The sequence below is a fragment of the Kogia breviceps genome, chromosome 4, assembly GCF_026419965.1.
Source record: "Kogia breviceps isolate mKogBre1 chromosome 4, mKogBre1 haplotype 1, whole genome shotgun sequence".
Lineage (NCBI taxonomy): Eukaryota > Metazoa > Chordata > Mammalia > Artiodactyla > Physeteridae > Kogia > Kogia breviceps.
In genome coordinates this window covers 37750872-37769045 of record NC_081313.1, presented here as the reverse complement: position 1 = coordinate 37769045, position 18174 = coordinate 37750872, and the positions used below count along the sequence as shown (strand labels likewise).

General features: G+C 36.7%; 1 protein-coding gene across 2 annotated transcripts in view; it reads left to right on the top strand.

The window, feature by feature from the left end:
* The window catches only part of EMB (embigin), a 51642-nt gene that overhangs the window by 14446 nt on the left and 19022 nt on the right, over positions 1 to 18174 (top strand). For both annotated transcript variants that reach the window (XM_059061869.2, XM_067030962.1), the window contains exons 3-4: positions 9450 to 9636; positions 9868 to 9956. In XM_059061869.2, the coding sequence (XP_058917852.1) occupies positions 9450 to 9636; positions 9868 to 9956 (276 nt within the window). The remainder of the gene's footprint in view (positions 1 to 9449; positions 9637 to 9867; positions 9957 to 18174) is intronic.

The window sequence follows — 18174 nt, the reverse complement described above, 5'->3', positions numbered from 1 at the left end:
AGACCAGCTAGACAAGAAGTTGTGTTAGGACCATTCAGATTCCTGGTTCAAGTGCCTGGTCAATCAGATTGAAAAAAGAAAAGAAGCGAGAGTCCCTTACATTTGGCTGCTCAGATACTTTGCTGCAGGGAAGATCCCAGAATGACTCCAGTGAGGTGCACAGGTTTAGGATGTTTCTCAGAAACAGACCACCAGTTATCAAATCTTATGTAGACTGTAGATGTACAGAGGAAAAAAAATGTGAATCCTAATATACACAGAGAGTGAAAGAGAAGGTAGAATTGTGCCCATAGTAACACAATTGGTAGTGGCTGTTAGCAACTTCTGTTTTACACTAGGGTTTTCATTAGCATAAATATTGACATTTTGGGTTGGATAACTCTTTGTTGCTGGAATTGGGGGGAGCATGTTCAGGGCATTGTAGGATGTTTAGCAGCATCCTTGGCCTCTACCCACTAGACCTGAGTTTGTTTAAATTTTTTTCTATTGTAAACCATGAGCAATGAACACTTCTACATATCTCTTTCTGGGCATGGTTGTGTGTGTTCCTCTAGGATAATTGCCACAAGTAGAATTGTTGAGTTAGAAACTATGCACATTTTAAGTTTAATACATACTTGCAAACTGCCCTCCAAAGTAGCCTGACAATTTACCCCTTCCCCCTATCTGCATATTTGAGTATAATCTTCTCTAGATCCTGACCAACCTTGATAGTATTAAACTCTTCGCTCTTCTGAGTGTGAAAAACTGTACTATTATTGTTTTAATTTGCATCCTGGAGTTAGGCATACTTATATCTGTGTATGTTTATCTGTTAATACCCTTTATTCATTTTCCTAATGGGCTTATAAATTCTTCAATTTATGTAAATGAGAAGCTATACATTTTGAGTACTAATCTGTACTTTTTATAAAAGTTGCAAATGTTCTTTCTTGTCTTTAAAATTTTACATGGTGTTTTTTATTGTGTAGAAATTTCATTTACACATTTCTCCTAATATTTTCATAGGAGTTCTTAATAGGAGTTTTTAACCTTCAGTTTTTAAACCATTTAAAATATGGTTTTACGTATTGTGTGTGATAGAGCACTAACTTTATTACTATTTTATATAGATAGCTAATGTCCCAACATCCTTTACTGAACAGTTCTTTTTCCTACTGCTGTGAAATAGCACACTAATCATATTCCAAATTCCCATATGCTATTCTGTCTCTCTACTGTTTCAATGTCAAACTTTTTATAGTGCTGCACAAAGTAAGGAACAACTTACCTTGTAAACTGATGCACTACCATGCATGCACCCACTCGTCAAGCAACACCCACACCTAACAGATGTGCTACACTCTGATAATTTCTCTTTTCTTACAACCCATTAAAAAACAAATCTGGTGGTAACTACTAAATTGATTTCCTGATCCACTAATAGTTTCCAACTTGCTTCTGAAAAATTCTGCTTATTTATTCCATTAATTTTCTAGGTGTTTTCTAGCAGCACTAACAAATGAATATTAATTTTTGAAACATTATACTTTATACTTTTGTTCTTTTTTTAAAAAATAACTTTTCCTATTTCCTGGACTTTTACTCTTTCATGTGGGTTTTTTGTTTGTAATCAAGTTCCATAAAAAATACTTTTTGGATTTTGACTGATTTTTCACTGAATCTATAGATTAATTTGGGGGAGAATTAGTATTTTTATGATACTCTATTGTCACCTGTGATGATTTAGATCTCACTTGACTTAGGGTATCTATTATAGTTAAATTTTTCCATATATATAATTTTTAATAAACATTGTATATAACTAAGATGTACAACATGACTATATGGATATATATATTACTACAGTCAAGCAAAGTAACATAACATCTTCTCACAGTTATCATTTTTTGTATGTGAAGAATGCACTTGAAATCTACTGTCTTAGCATATTTCCAGTGTTCAATACAGTATTAACATAACATATAGCAGGTGTTAATCATATTTATCATATTGTACATTATATCGCTAGTACTTATCTTATAACTGAAAGTTTGTACCTTTTGGCCACCATCCAGTTTCCCTTCCCCTCACCCCTGCCTCTGGTAACCACAGATCTGATCTCTTTTTCTATGAGTTTATTTGTTCGTTTGTTTTTGAAGTATAATTGATTCCACAACACTATGTTAGTTCCTGGAGCACATTATAGTGTTTAGATATTGCTATATATTTCAAAATGATCACCACTATAAGTATAGTTAAGCCTATACCATTTGTCACCAGACAAATGTTACATTATTATTGGCTGTATTCCCAACACTGTACATTTCATATTTGTGACTTATTCATTTTGTAACTAGAAGTTTATACCTCCTAATCTCCCTCACCTATTTCTCTCAGCCCTATACCCACCTCCCCTCCGGCAGCCACCTGTTTGTTGTCTGTATCTGTGACTCTGTTTTTGTTTGGTTATGTTCATTTGTTTTTTAGATTCCGCATATAAGTGAAATCATACAGTAATTATCTTTCTCTGTCTGACTTATTTCAGTTTGCATAATATCCTCTAGGTCATTCATGTTGTTGCAAATGGCAAGATTTCTTTCTTTTTTTATGGCTGAGTAATATTCCTTTGTGTGTGTGTGTGTGTGTGTGTGTGTGTGTGTGTGTGTGTGTGTATGCACCACATCTTCTTTATCCATTCATCTGTTAATGGGCACTTAGGTTACTTCCATATCTCGGCAACTGTAAATAATGCTGCAGTGGACATAAGGGTGCATATATCTTTTTGAATTAGTGTTTTTGTTTTCTTTGGATAGATACCCAGGAGTGGAACTGCTGGATCGTATGGTAATTCTATATATAATTTTTTGAGAAACTTCTATAGTGTTTTCTGTAAGGGGTGCACCAATTCACAATCCCACCAATAGTGCATAAGGGTTCCCTTTTCTCCACATCCTCACCAGTACTGGCTATTTGTTGTCTTTTTGGCAATGGCCATTCTGAAAGGTGTGAGGTGGTATCTCACTGTGCTTTTGATTTGCATTTCCCTGATGATTAGTGATGTTGAGCATCTTTTCACATGCTTGTTGGCCATCTGTATGTCTCTTTGGAAAAATGTCTGTTCAGGTCCTCTGCCCATTTTTTAATCAGGTTGTTTGTGTTTTTGATGTTAAGAAAGGTCCATATACTTTTTTTTTTAACATCTTTATTGGAGTATAATGGCTTTACAATGGTGTGTTAGTTTCTGCTTTATAACAAAGTGAATCAGTTATACATATACATAGATCCCCATATCTCTTCCCTCTTGCATCTCCCTCCCTCCCACCCTCCCTATCCCACCCCTCTAGGTGGTCACAAAGCACCAAGCTGATCTCCCTGTGCTATGCGGCTGCTTCCCACTAGCTATCTATTTTACATTTGGTAGTGTATATATGTCCATGCCACCCTCTTTGTCTCAGCTTACCCTTAAATTTTTAAGAGAGTATTTAGACAGAGGTAAATTACTGTATGATTTAAAGAACATTCTTTTAAAAAGTATAGTTCAGAAACCAAGCAAATGGGTATGGTCTTGGAAATGTAGATGTCATGGATATTTTTATAACACTCTAAAACAGCAGAAATACATTGCTGTTGTGGAGTTTTGGGGAAGTTGAAACATTGTCCATTGAGTTAAATGGACACATTAGTTTTCTGGCTAACCAAAAAATATTTTAGTGTTAGGGATAAAACTTTCTTCATATTTTTGATGCTTGTGATTTCCTGACAGGAAGGAAATCAGGCTGCAGAAGCACCAGCAAAGTATAAAATCAGTGAGATAACAATTAGGGCTTGGAGGATGGCTTGGCAAGAAGAAAGGTTACATTGCGGTTTTAATAGAAGCATTTAGTTGAAAGTATGAATGTTTAAAATATGTTGATCAAGGAAAAAATATTTTTTCTTTTTCATTTATTTTGTATCTATATGAAGTGGTGGATGGTCCCTAAACTTACTGTGGTAATCATTTCATAAGGTATGTAAATCACAACATTATTCTGTACACCTTAAACTTATATAGTGCTGTATGTCAATTATATCTTAATTAAACCGGAAGAAAAAAAATTTAATTAAAAAAATGTTTATCACATTATCATCACATTGCTAAATTATAAATTTGTTTCATCTTCTTTTAATGTTTTCTTTCATTTAAAATCTTGGTTCAGTAGTTTGAAAGTGATGAAGAAGATAATTTCACTGTCATGAGCGTTTCATATCTTTGAGAGTTGGTTGTGAGAATCTGGACTCAGTCACACCTAAATTTGAGATTCTCTGCTGTTATTATCTTGATGCATGATTTTGGGCAAGATAGTCGACCTCTCTTTGCCTCAATTTTCTCATCTATGAAATAGTGATGAGAATAATGGTACTTACCCCACAGAAATGCTGTGAAGATTAAATGATATAATCAATGTATAACTTTTAGCAACATACATGATAACTTTTGTTATACTACCCAATGAGATAAACGGTGAGAGGGAGGAAGTGTGTAATTATTCAGCAATTACTATATTACTAATACTTTTCTTATGATAGTTCATTTAATTCTTTCTACTATCTTACGAAATAATGTATTGTCCCATTTTATAAATGGGGAAACTGAGGTGTCCAATATAAATATACTTTGTTTTGACCTGTAAGTAACCTCAGGCACAGAGCCCCTGACATTGGGCTGCTCTCTTGTGAAATGGGGGAATAATTCATATTCTAACTTAGGAGGCTCCAGTGAACCACATCACCAAGAAGAGCATGGTGCCCTGGAATCACCTTCTGGAATGTAAATATCTCTATACTGTTTCCTGCTAGGGGTGATAATGCAGCTACATCTCCCTGCCAGTTCTCCCCAGGAAAGTTTGTCATCAGCCTCACGAGGTGCCAAAGAAATGATGCAAGAGTCAAACAGCCTTTTCTGGGTGCTCTGACCGCCAGAGACTCTTACAGCTCCATGCCCTAGAGCGAGGCCTGGGCCTCCTTGTTCTGAGCACGGGAACCCTGCACGAGTTAGACTTGGGTTGAGCAATATCCAGCAGGAATCAGCTCAAGTCAGACCTAGGGAGGAGACTCACAGACGTCTACAAAGATTTTATTCCTAAAGCAGAGTTTTGCCAGATGTGAAAGAGTCTTTTGTAGAGTTGAGTGATGGTCCATCTACCACATGTCCTAGGCATTTTGACCTCCTGAGGCCTCTTCTTTCTTTATAAGCTAAGTTTTCCTTTCACACACGAGGCAGGGAGATAAACCAAACCAGTTCAGTCTTCAAAGGAGCCATGCAGTGCCATAAAACGGCTGTAACTACTATGAGCAGAGACTGCAAAAATGCAGACCCCTCCGTATGTGTGGAATCGGGCAGTGTTTGTCCTTCTCTGGCTGCCTTATTTCATTGGGCCTGGTGTCCTTGGGGTTCATCCATGTTGTGGCATATTGCCAAATGAATTTCCTCCTTTTTAAAGGATGAGGGATGTTCCATTGTTTGTATATACCACATTGTTTATGTCCATTCATCCACTGACGTTTGGGTTGTTTCCACATCTTGGCTATTGTGACATGAAGTACCTAAAACAGTCAAATTCACAGAAGCAAAGAATAGAGTGGTGGTTGCCAGGGGTTGGGGAGGGGTGGGAAATGGGGAGGTATTAGTCAAATGTCTAAGTTTCAGTTAAGCAAGGTGAATAAGTTCTAGAGATCTACTGTACAACATTGTGCCTACAGATAAGAGAGTAGGTCTCATGTTACTACCACGAATTTAAAAAAAAGTATACATTTTTTTGGCAAATGAAAGGTATCTAATCAGAGTAGAATAATAATCTGAGTTTTACTTTAGAAGGACAACTTTGGTGTTGTTAAAAAAAACATGTAGGGGCTTCCCTGGTGGCGCAGTGGTTGAGAATCCGCCTGCCGATGCAGGAGACACGGGTTCGTGCCCTGGTCCGGGAAGATCCCACATGCCGTGGAGCAACTAAGCCCGTGAGCCATGGCCACTAGGCCTGCGCGTCCGGAGCCTGTGCTCCGCAATGGGAGAGGCCACAACAGTGAGAGGCCCGCATACCGCAAAAAAAAAAAAAAAAAAAAAAACATGTAGAGGAGGAGAAACTGTAGCCAAGAGAAGTTAGGAAGTCTTTTTTCTCGTCCTGGTGAAAGGTAATGAAGGTGTAGGGGAGGAAAAAGTTTTCCTTGACCCTCTTAGGGTCCCTAACTGGGTCTGAAAATTAAACTGACGAACATAGTTTAACAGGATTAAAGCATACAAATTAATTTAAGTTTTATGTGACACAGCATCCTTCATAAGGAGAGGAAGACCCAAAGAAACAGTTAAATCTGAGTATTTTTATGCTAGGCTTGATGCAGAGTGGAGAGTCGTGGGAGAATATGATAGATCAGAGAGTATGAGATAAGTGTAATAAACTGGGGGAAATTTAGCCAATCCTATTTGTTAGAATTCTTCTACGTGTCCCTTTGTCTTTGGAGATAAGGATGCTCCTTTCCCCCAGGTATAGGGAAGGCACCTCTCCCATGAAGGTTTTATGACCTGTTTCAGGGGAGAAGTGCAGGGGGAACGTCAGTGACCTTTCTGCTTCTGCTATTTTCACAAACTCCTTCAGCTTAAGACATTTAGTATACCAAGGTGCCATATTTTGGGGGTAGCATGTTCTCAACCCCATCAAAGCCCTACAGTAAGAAGAGTTGGAGACAACTGAGCAAATCTGATTGACATTTCAGAGGTAAGAATCGACTGAATTCTACTGGATGTGATTTAGTCTTAGGGGTCAGGAGAAGAGAAGGCTAATGCATCTCCCTCGGATATTTTGAGTCTGAAGAACCTTCGGGATATCTAGGTTTAGAGGCTCAGTAGGCAACTGGAGCTGTGGGCCTGGGAATCAAGAAGGAAGTCTTGAATGGAGCCAAGAGTTTTACAAATAAAGGATATTAGAAATTATAGTTGAATCCAACATGGGAGTGTCAAACAGAAAAGTAAAGAGACCAGAGAGCAAAGTCCCAAGGGAGACCAACATTTAGGGGTAGTTGGAAGAACTGGTGTGCCTAGCAGAATGTTAGGATCATGAAATAGGAGCAAAGTAAAGGGAATTACTAGGAGTAGGTAGTCTCTGGCAACATCTGGTATTTCAGAGACATCAAACAAAACATGAGCTCTGAAAAGAGGTCATCAGGTTAAATAGGCCATTTTTAACCCAAGAGAAAGCACCTTCTGTAATGTGGTAAGATACTAGAATATGCTGTATTGAAATGAGAACGTGGGTGAGGACAGAGACTGTGTGTAGAAAACTCTTAAGAAATTGGCTAACGCAGTAAATTTCTTTGACAGACAGGACTAAGTTTTAAGGCTATCAGAGCTAAAGATGAAGTGATGAAAATTTATAGAAAACAGAAGCTCAGAACCAAATACAGCAGATCTTGAAACATTTTCTCCTATTACTAGTACCTAGTATAATTTCTGCATGTACATGTGCTGAAATGTATAAATCCCTTCAGTTTTACTGACTCAATTTTTTTCCCCTGTATAATTGAATTTTGTTAAGGTCTTCCCATAGCTAGGGTTTTTATTTTGTTTTGTTTTGTTTTCCTTTTTGGGCATAAAATTCAATTCAGCAATTTTGGAATTACACAAGCAGTTATTTCAAGCATGTGCTCACAAAGCACTTCACACTAGTTGTACTTCACTGTTGGCAAAACTTTGCACGTAGTCACTGCTTAAGGAAGCATTTTTGTGAAGTTTTAAATGTAATTAAAAGTGATGTTATGCTATTTTAAGTTCTATTTTTTTTCTTTCTACATTTTGGCTCTGCATTCTACTTTTAATGATACTATACTACTGAGCGTGAGATGGAGAAATCTGTTTATATAATACAGTGCCCTCTCCCAAACACAGCCCTTTCCTTCCCACTAAAAGTAACCATCAGGCTTCCCTGGTGGCGCAGTGGTTGACAGTCCGCCTGCCGATGCAGGGGACACGGGTTTGTGCCCCGGTCCGGGAAGATCCCACATGCCGCGGAGCAGCTAGGCCCGTGAGCCATGGCCGCTGAGCCCGCGCGTCCGGAGCCTGTGCTCCGCAAAGGTAGAGGCCACAGCAGTGAGGGGCCCGCGTACCGCAAAAAAAAAAAAAAAAAGTAACCATCACTGTTCTGATTTTTGTATAGTCACTTCCTTGCTTTTTAAAATTGTTTTATTATATAGGTGTATATTCCTGGGGCACAGTGGTTAAGAATCCGCCTGCCAATGCAGGGGACACGGGTTCTAGCCCTGGTCTGGGAAGATCCCACATGCCGTGGAGCAACTAAGCCCGTGCACCACAACTACTGAGCCTGTGCTCTAGAGCCCGTGAGCCACAACTATGGAGCCCACGTGCCACAACTACTGAAGCCTGAGTGCCTAGAGCCCATGCTCTGCCCCCTTCCACTTTACTTTTTTTTTTTTTTTTTTTTGGACAAGATTACTTCTTAGGTAGTGGAGTGTTCCTCCTCAGGAGACACACAATTCTGTTTTTGAGATGATTGCAGTAGTTGATGCAAAATGACTGGATTCATGATTCACCAGGGTTTCCTGCATCATTGTACTGTATTTCTCTGATTTCTTCATTTGCTGGAATTCTATAAAGAGAAAGTTATCTTCCTTTTTTATTTGGTTACCAGTGGTACACTTAGTATAGGAAGAGGAGTGTGCTTACTTGATATTTTTTTCTGTATTTACCACTGTTCAAAATTTTAAAAAGCTGGCTCTAAGTTGGATATATATATCAGTATCTACATCTACATATTTATATATAGATATATCACCTAATGACTTTGTACTGATATTTCAAATGCAGTGAAAATTCAGAACTGCAAGATGTTTATTTAAATTCTTCTGTCTCACGACTATCTTTATCCCATCCCTACAAATTCTTAAGGAGTAAGAAGACTGGGAATGACAGAATTAGTATATCACACAAACCCACATTACACACAAAACTTTGGTGTAGTAACTACCAATAACATGATTACTGAAAGGAGCTGAAACAGTCACTCCTTTCTCTCCTTACTAGTTTCTGTTTGTTTCTACGGTTGTACTGTTTCTACACTGTCAGCACAAATGGCACTTCTTTAAACAGTACTCTTCCCCTTATATCCTTGTCAGCTAGTGAGTTTAAGCAGATTAAGATCAGAGTGTTAGGCTTTTGTGATTCCATTACTGTTGTAACAAAACTTTTCTTCAGCTGTGCCTATGAAAGAAAATAATAAAGGGAACTAAATATACGTTACAGAGGAATAATTCTTCAAAGGAATATTACATTAGGAAACTGTTGATATAGCACTGTTGTTGCATTAGGAAACTGCTGATATAGCCCTACTGTTGATTATTTAAACATTTTTATATCTTGGATTTCCCCTAAATGTGTTTTACAACATCTTTTTTGCTTGTTTGTTTTCTTTTGTGGTTAATAGAACATTCCAATATGCCAGTCGAAAAAAATATCACTTTAGAAAGACCTTCTAATATAGAACTCACATGCCAATTCATGACATCTGGAGATCTGAATTCAGTAAATGTGACTTGGAAAAAAGGTGATAAACTACTTGAGGATAATTATCTCATCAATGCAACAGGAAGCATCCTGTATACCCAATACATGTGAGTAAACAAAATGTTAACCTGTACAGCTAGATGAAATTAAATTCTAAACATTTTCCTGACTGAGCATTCTTTCCTTTGCTGTCACTTGAATGTTATGCTAATATTCTAATTTGCACATTTACAAAATTTTTTCATCTTTAAATTTTGATTAACGGCTGAGTCTTTCATTTTCATTAAGGAGAGTTTTTTGAGAACTAAGCCTGTATTAATAACTTAAATTATCTTTAGGTTCACCATCGTTAATAGCGAACAAATGGGAAGTTATTCTTGTTTCTTTGAGGAGAAAAAGGAACAAAGGGGCACATTTAATTTCAAAGGTCAGTACTAATAATTTGTAGAGCAATAACTTTAGCATTATATTCTTAGAATTCTAAATCCTCAAATTTGTTGGGAAGAAAATATCTAGTTTTTGTGCTGAAATAAATCTTTACCATTATGTAAAGGTCTTGGATCTTATGCCATCATCTAAAATCCTGTTGTGTTCACAAAATAATTGTGGTAAAAAATAAACAAAAAAATCCTCAAATTTTAAAATTATTATTACAATACTAAAAATACAGCTGAAAAAAAAAGGCATCATGTGCTTTCTGTTGAATCATAAGTGGTGACCTTGAAAATGGAGCTTCACAGTGTCTTCCCAGTGCTCCCTCCCCCAGTTTAAAACAGTTTAGTTTGAAAGACCAGGCTGCCAGGTTATCTGTTCCTCTCTTGTAGCAGTCTCTTGAATTTATTTATTTATTTATTTAGCCCTCCAAACTCAGATATTTTATAATACTCCTCTAGGTGTCTGAGTTATTGCACTCCTAGACTGTGAGAATATGCTTTGGTGTTCTGTATCAGTACCTCCAGGACTTGGGATTTTAGGAACCCATAAAATTTTAAAATAATGTGGAGATGCACAAAGGTTGCCTGCTTTTGATTTCATCAAGTAAGGACAAAACCCAGAATGTAATCCACAGTTCTCTCCCATAGGAAAAAATAAACTCAAAGTATTTTACTCTTACCATCATTAAACCAAAACTTTAAAGGTCTCAATCTCATAATAGAGACTAGTTGTTCAAGTTGGGTAATTATCTTCATGAAAAACCCATATTCTCTGATAGATAAGTGAATGTCACTGTCCCTGGTATTTGGGAAATGCAGTCTGTTGCCGTATTAACTATCTTGGGCTTTGCTTCACATTAATTTCCCAGCACACATGAGAAATTGTTTACTTTTTCCTAAAAATTGTGAAATCCAGCTAGCTGCTGTGACAAAGTACAAATTCTATGCCCAAAGTCCCATCAATAGCAGAATGGCCTGATTCATCACTGCCATGATTTAAGATGGTCCCCTCCTTAATCCCTCCCTACAGTCCCTCTGCACTCAGACTCATTTCCTTCCTGTGGTTTTATAAATATTCCTACCGGGTAAATATAATAAATCCTTGTATTTATGCACTTTGGTCTCTACAAAGGCAGAAACTATTATCATCTTTTGATTATTTTGATCATGTACTTTCTCTTTTAACCTTCTTTCCTCCATTTGCCAAATTTAACATAGTGAAGGATAGATATATCGTACACATTTCCTTCCCTTATTCCTTTTCTTACCTTCCATTTTCTTTTTCTTTCGTCAGTCTTTTACTCTTGCCCCCGCCTTGCCATCCTAATGAACTAACAGATACTAAACACATGGACACACATACACACACAAACACACAATCCTAGTACACATTTTATGTGTCTCCTTGAAATGTGTAAAGAAGGCCTACAGGTCTTGAGGAAATACTCATCAAACCTTGAGGCTCAAAGTGCCTCCAGGAGATTCAACTTTAAAAATTGCTTTTTCCCCTCTTCTAAATAGCACTGTTTTCTAGAAATATGTACTAGTCATGCCTGTTCAAAGTTTAAATATCGAATATATTACATTTTTTTCTTATTAGCACTGTTATGATAAATTACTTAAATTATTACTTGGAAGTGATCATTCTAGTCTCTAATGTGAAGATTAACAGAAGCATTTTAGTTTTCAGTGTACTAATAAATTTAATGCCAAGTAGTCTTAAAGAAGGCCTCTTGATCTGTATCTATTTTAAGTAACTAGGTTGATGCTGGCTGGTGTCAGAAGCACCTACACAAGGTCTAGGTTTGAAATCAAGTGCTTGAGGAATGCAAAGAGCGACTGAATATTTACTTTTTTGCTTTTTATAGTTTTCTTAAAGCAGATTAGTTCAGTTTATTTGTTTTAAATGCCCACTTAACGATATAACTTTTAAGTATGTACTACATCTTAAAGGTTTTTATACAATTAATAAGTTGGGCCCTTCCAGATTTTCTTTGGTAAAATAATTCTCTTTAATTTATCTAAGTTGAATATTGCTTGGAGGAATCACTTCATTTGAGTACAATTTAAAGGCATCTGCAGAACAATTCATATTATAGTTATTATTTAATTAGATCTGTAAGGCTTCTAGAATGGTGTATATATATATTTTTACAAATATCCTGTTTTACTCTTTCTCCACATGGATTGCTTACGGCTTTTCCTAAGAAGAGGATTATCTTTTCAATTGAGTGTGGATGAAAAGCCTGTTTTATCCTCCCTTTAAAATTGAGCCAAAAAAAAAAAAAATTCTGCTATTGATCACATGAGTCAACTAAAGTGCATGAGCCTGAGTCCTCAGAACAATTTATCAGCAAAGTCCCTCCTTCTGCCTTTATGGGAACTGGTTGATATATTACTACAAGGTTATAAAAGGGCCTCAACATCACTGATTAGTACAGTGTGGAAAAACCTGCTGACTTTGTGTGTTTGGTTGTTGATGACAGCACAGAGGAGAAAGCAAAAGTCACACTGGAAGCTTGCAACTGCTAATGTCACTGACTGCCTTTCACCAAGAAAGATGGGTGATGGTCTGCAATGTTTTTTAGTAGTAGGTCAAATATTCTGAGGTAGATGCTGAAAATTTCTATAATAACCATCAATGTTAAAATCTCTTAGTAAAAAGATGCAGAAACTTAGTTGGTAAAGCATAAGTAATAGGACATAGAACTTCTTGAAAGACATGGTGAGATTCTGATAGTACCAAGTGCTATGAAACCTGGCTTGGCCCAGCCATCCGTCCTCACTGGGAAGCATCCAAGGAGTCAAATGGAAGAGCAGAGTAAAATAGAATCAGTTTGAACTTAAGCTTCAAACCCCAGTGCTAAAACCTAGTTAGCTGTCTTTGACTATATGGAAGAATTTTTTTCCTAATTTGATAACACGTAAACATCCTTGAGCCAAAAATTACACAGGCTAATGTTTTCTAGTCCATAAATATGCAAATATAAATCTCTCAGATTTACAACTCCATAGGGTTTTCACTTTCACTGAGTAGTTCCTAGATCTCATCTTCCTAGACACTAGTCTGAATCAGCAATTTCACCATCTTTAAACTTGAATTCTTTCAACCCCAAGATTCTGTGTGTCCTACTTTATCCAGAGTTCCACAAGGTCAAAAGGACACATCAGAATGCTCTATCACTGTCCTCCTATTCATAAATATTTCTAAACATAAGCAGAAGCCCAGAACCAACTGTTACCTCTGGAGAAGTTTGAACAAATTAATGTTCCACTGTTATCAGCCATATAAAGCATAATAGAGCAGTGTTTAATGTCATCTTGGCCATTAGTTTAGGGCATAGTCAAGGAAACAGAAGAGATGAAAAGAAAATAGAATGTGGGTTTTGTTTCCCTGTGGCATCCATCAGTCACTGTCAGTTATCTGCAGTCTGTACCCAAATCTTAACATTTAACTGGGATGGTTTAATAGCATACCCATGTGTTCCTCACCCAAACTTCAATATACCCCAGATTTTCTTGAAAAGCACCCTTCAGCTACCAGTTATGCTTCCCAAGCCTGTGCCTCTTAGAGGCTTACTGCAGACCAATGTATCTTCTGGCATGTTTCCTCCCTCAAACGTTACCTGTCTTCTACTTGTGATTCTTAGCTTGTGGGTGGATTTCAATATTTTGATCATATTTCAACACACATTTCCCTGCTGAAGCATGATTTCCAGAAAGAAGCATGCTGAAATTGAGAAACAGGATAGATATCTGGGAGATCCATAAGCTGGGAAAGCAGAAACTGTGCCCTTAACTAGTGCTCAACAAAACCAGTTTTGTGGTCTGCCTTCAAAGTAGTGTTTGTTTCAAGGTGAGCCTAGCCTGGCTCTAGAAGTACTGCACCAGAGCCACACTATCAAAAAGCAGTGCCAAATATGTACATGTTGTACCTCTCCATGTGGAACTCAAGAAGGGTGGCTTTGCTCCATTGGAGGTTTGGAAGGAACCCTGTGGCTTCAGAAAAGAATCCCTATTTTAGCCAAGCTCAAATCTCTACTTAATCTGCAGGCCTTTAGTTGACGCCTCTCCTAAAGTAGGGTTGATCTTTCCAAGTGGGCCATTATCCCTCAAGTGCTTCTGTGTTCTCAATAAAACCACACCAGATGCTGGGAATATTGGAATGAAGTATGATTAGAAAGTGCTATTAAGCCAATACTGTTTTGTCAGCAGACCCAAGAACAACTCCATTCTCACCTGGTCCAATCATTCCTCTTCACAACAATCTCAAATGTGGAAATATACACAAAACAGACACCAAAGAAAAGTAACATCTTATTATTGGCCAGCCTTGGCCACAAACCTTGCTGAAATCCTTAGATGGCTTCTTTTTTCTCAGTTAGGTCTTACTAACCTTAAACCAAAGCAGAGTCATCTATTCTTTCACAGTCCAAGCTCAATTTGGTACTTACTACTCTAGATAGGAGGATATACCCTCCTGAACCAGAAGACACATGCTGAGCATGAGGCTGAGTTATTTATATCTCCAAATTCCCAGCCCTAGAAAATAAGACCCAATATGTGCCCTGGAATATGACCAATCCAGGACTAACTTCCTCTCTAGGACTGGAAAACTGGAGGGTAGAATGAGAGGAGGGAATTTAATACTGAGATCACCAAGGACTTCGTCCAGACCACTGCCCAGACTTCTGCTGCCTCTTCGCCTCCAGTGTCTAGTGAGAAAACTAGCTCTACCATAAGAGAAATGAAACAAAATATGATGTTCTGTGGCTCAGCCTAATTTAGGTCTTTAACATTTTGACATTTAAACTTATTATCTTGTTTTTCAGGAACTTAAAATATAGTTGTTAATATCTCAGTACGTATGGTCAACCTTTTCTCTTAGATCCTAGAGTTGTTTCCACTTTTCTTGTATTTGTTCCTCCATTAGAGTGCTGCCTGGGTCTACAAATGGCCCTGAAGGGGTAGCCACAGACTGAGGAAATTGAACCAAACTAATTTTTATTATAAAATTTTTTATTATAAAAACGTGTATATTATTTAAAAATTTAGCTCATGGTGTGTCAAAGTATTACTTGCTTTATTCTTGCCTTTTCTTATTAAATCCAGTATGTGGTGAATGGGCTATTTCCTATTTATTCTTAGGTTTTATAATAATATGTAAAGTTACTATCCCATTTGTTCTTTCTGCTCGATATACTACATAGGTCTGGAAACAATAATTTCTTTTTAATTTTTAACCGATTTCATTTGTTTTTACGGTCAGGAGTGGTAATTAGGTCCCCTGATTGAAACTGTTCTAATTTATACTTGAATTGTAATCCTTATACAAACTTTTTTCTTTTTTTTTCTTGCTCACAACTCACACACACACACACTGTATTTTATTTTTACAAGAGAGAAATATACTGACACCAATCACTGTAAATGGATGACCACAACAAAAGCAACAATGATTTCAATTACCACACATGAAACACACTCATACTATGTCATAATATTGACATTCAGTCCAGTAATCCTCCATTGTAACAGCTCCTTTACTTTGTAGTGAAAATTGATTTGTATATTTTTTGCCTCTGAGTCCTTGGGTGATTTTTTTTTTTATTCAAACAGAAAATCACAAAAATTATGATCATCCTCATCAGTTCACTCAGTCCCATGTAATTTTTTTTTATCTTGATCTTTTGTTAGCACTTTTATGAATTCATCAGTTTTCCATTAGAGTTCTGAAAATGCTTATTCATTCAGCTCAGCAGTATAGTCAGTTAACCAGAAACCTGTACTTGTCAGAGTCTTTTCCATGAATTCCTTGAATATGAAACCCTTTTATAGAACATTTTTGAAAAGCATCAGAGTACACCCAGAACTGTCTGTAAATGACAAAAGACTTAAAAATGACTATGGTTAAAGATTTGATGAAAGTTCATAATAATGCAATTGACAAGGAAATTTAGTTATTCCTGAGATACACATTTTAAAGTAATAACTAGAATTATGACTTATAACATTATACCAGAACATAAGATTTTTAGATTTTTAGAACATATAAGATTTTTTAAATATGAAATTTAGAAATTTCATGTAATGTCTGAAACATTTATATTAATATATTTCCATACAAATAACCCAAAGAAAGTTTAGTATTGTTTTTTTGTTTGTTTTATACTGCATGTTCTTATTAGTCATCAATTTTATACACATCAGTGTATATATGTCAATCCCAATCGCCCAATTCAGCACACCACCATCCCTACCCCACTGTGGTTTTTCCTCCCTTGGTGTCCATATGTCTGTTTTCTACACCTGTGTCTCAACTTCTGCCTTGCAAACCGGTTCATCTTTACCATTTTTCTAGGTTCCACATATATGCATTAATATATGATATTTGTTTTGCTCTTTCTGACTTACTTCACTTTGTATGACAGTCTCTAGATCCATCCATGTCTCAACAAATGACTCAATTTCGTTCCTTTTTATGGCTGAGTAATATTCCATTGTATATATGTACCATAACTTCATCCATTCGTCTGTCGATGGGCATTTCGGTTGCTTCCATGACCTGGCTATTGTAAATAGTGCTTCCATGAACTTTGGGGTGCATGTGTCTTTTTGTATTATGGTTTTCTTTGGGTATATGTCCAGTAGTGGGATTCCTGGATCATATGGTAATTCTATTTTTAGTTTTTTAAGGAACCTCCATACTGTTCTCCATAGTGGATGTATCAATTTACATTCCCACCAACAGTGCAAGAGGGTTCCGTTTTCTCCACACCCTCTCCAGCATTTGTTGTTTGTAGATTTTCTGATGATGCCCATTCTAACTGGTGTGAGGTAATACCTCATTGTAGTTTTGATTTGCATTTCTCTAATAATTAGTGATGTTGAGCAGCTTTTCATGTGCTTCTTGGCCATCTGTATGTCTTTGGAGAAATGTCTATTTAGGTCTTCTGCCCATTTTTGGATTGGGTTGTTTGTTTCTTTAATATTGAGCTGCATGAGCTGTTTATATATTTTGGAGATTAATCATTTGTCCGTTGATTCGTTTGCAAATATTTTCTCCCATTCTGAGGGTTGTCTTTTTGTCTTGTTTATGGTTTCCTTTTCTGTGCAAAAGCTTTGAAGTTTCGTTAGGTCCCATTTGTTTATTTTCGTTTTTATTTCCATTACTCTAGGAGGTGGATCAAAAAAGATGTTGCTGTGATTTATGTCAAATAGTGTTCTTCCTATGTTTTCCTCTAAGAGTTTTATAGTGTCTGGTCTTACATTTAGGTCTCTAATTCTTTTTGAGTTTATTTTTGTGTATGGTGTTAGGGAGTGTTCTAATTTCATTCTTTTACATGTAGCTGTCCAGTTTTCCCAGCACCACTTACTGAAGAGACTGTTTTTTCTCCATTGTATATCTTTGCCTCCTTTGTCATAGATTAGTTGACCATAGGTGCGTGGGTTTATCTGTGGGCTTTCTATCTTGTTCCATTGATCTATGTTTCTGTTTTTGTGCCAGTAACATATTGTCTTGATTACTGTAGCTTTGTAGTATAGTCTTAAGTCAGGGAGTCTGATTCCTCCAGCTCCATTTTTTCCTTCAAGACTGCTTTGGCTATTCGGGGTCTTTTGTGTCTCCATAAAAATTTTAAGAGGATTTGTTCTAGTTCTGTAAAAAATGCCATTGGTAATTTGATAGGGATTGCATTGAATCTGTAGATTGCTTTGGGTAGTATAGTCATTTTCACAATACTGATTCTTCCAATCCAAGAACATGGTATATATCTCTCTCCATCTGTTGGTATCATCTTTAATTTCTTTCATCAGTGTCTTACAGTTTTCTGCATACAGGTCTTTTGTCTCCCTCAGTAGCTCTATTCCTAGGTATTTTATTCTTTTTGTTGCAATGGTAAATGGGAGTGTTTCCATAATTTCCCTTTCAGATTTTTCATCATTAGTGTATAGGAATGCAAGAGATTTCTGTGCATTAATTTTGTATCCTGCAACTTTACCAAATTCATTGATTAGCTCTAGTAGTTTTCTGGTGGCATTTATAGGATTCTCTATGTATAGTATCATGTCATCTGCGAACAGTGACAGTTTTACTTCTTCTTTTCCAATTTGTATTCCTTTTATTTCTTTTTCTTCTCTGATTGCCATGACTAGGACTTCCAAAACTATGTTGAATAATAGTGGTGAGAGTGGACATCCTTGTCTCGTTCC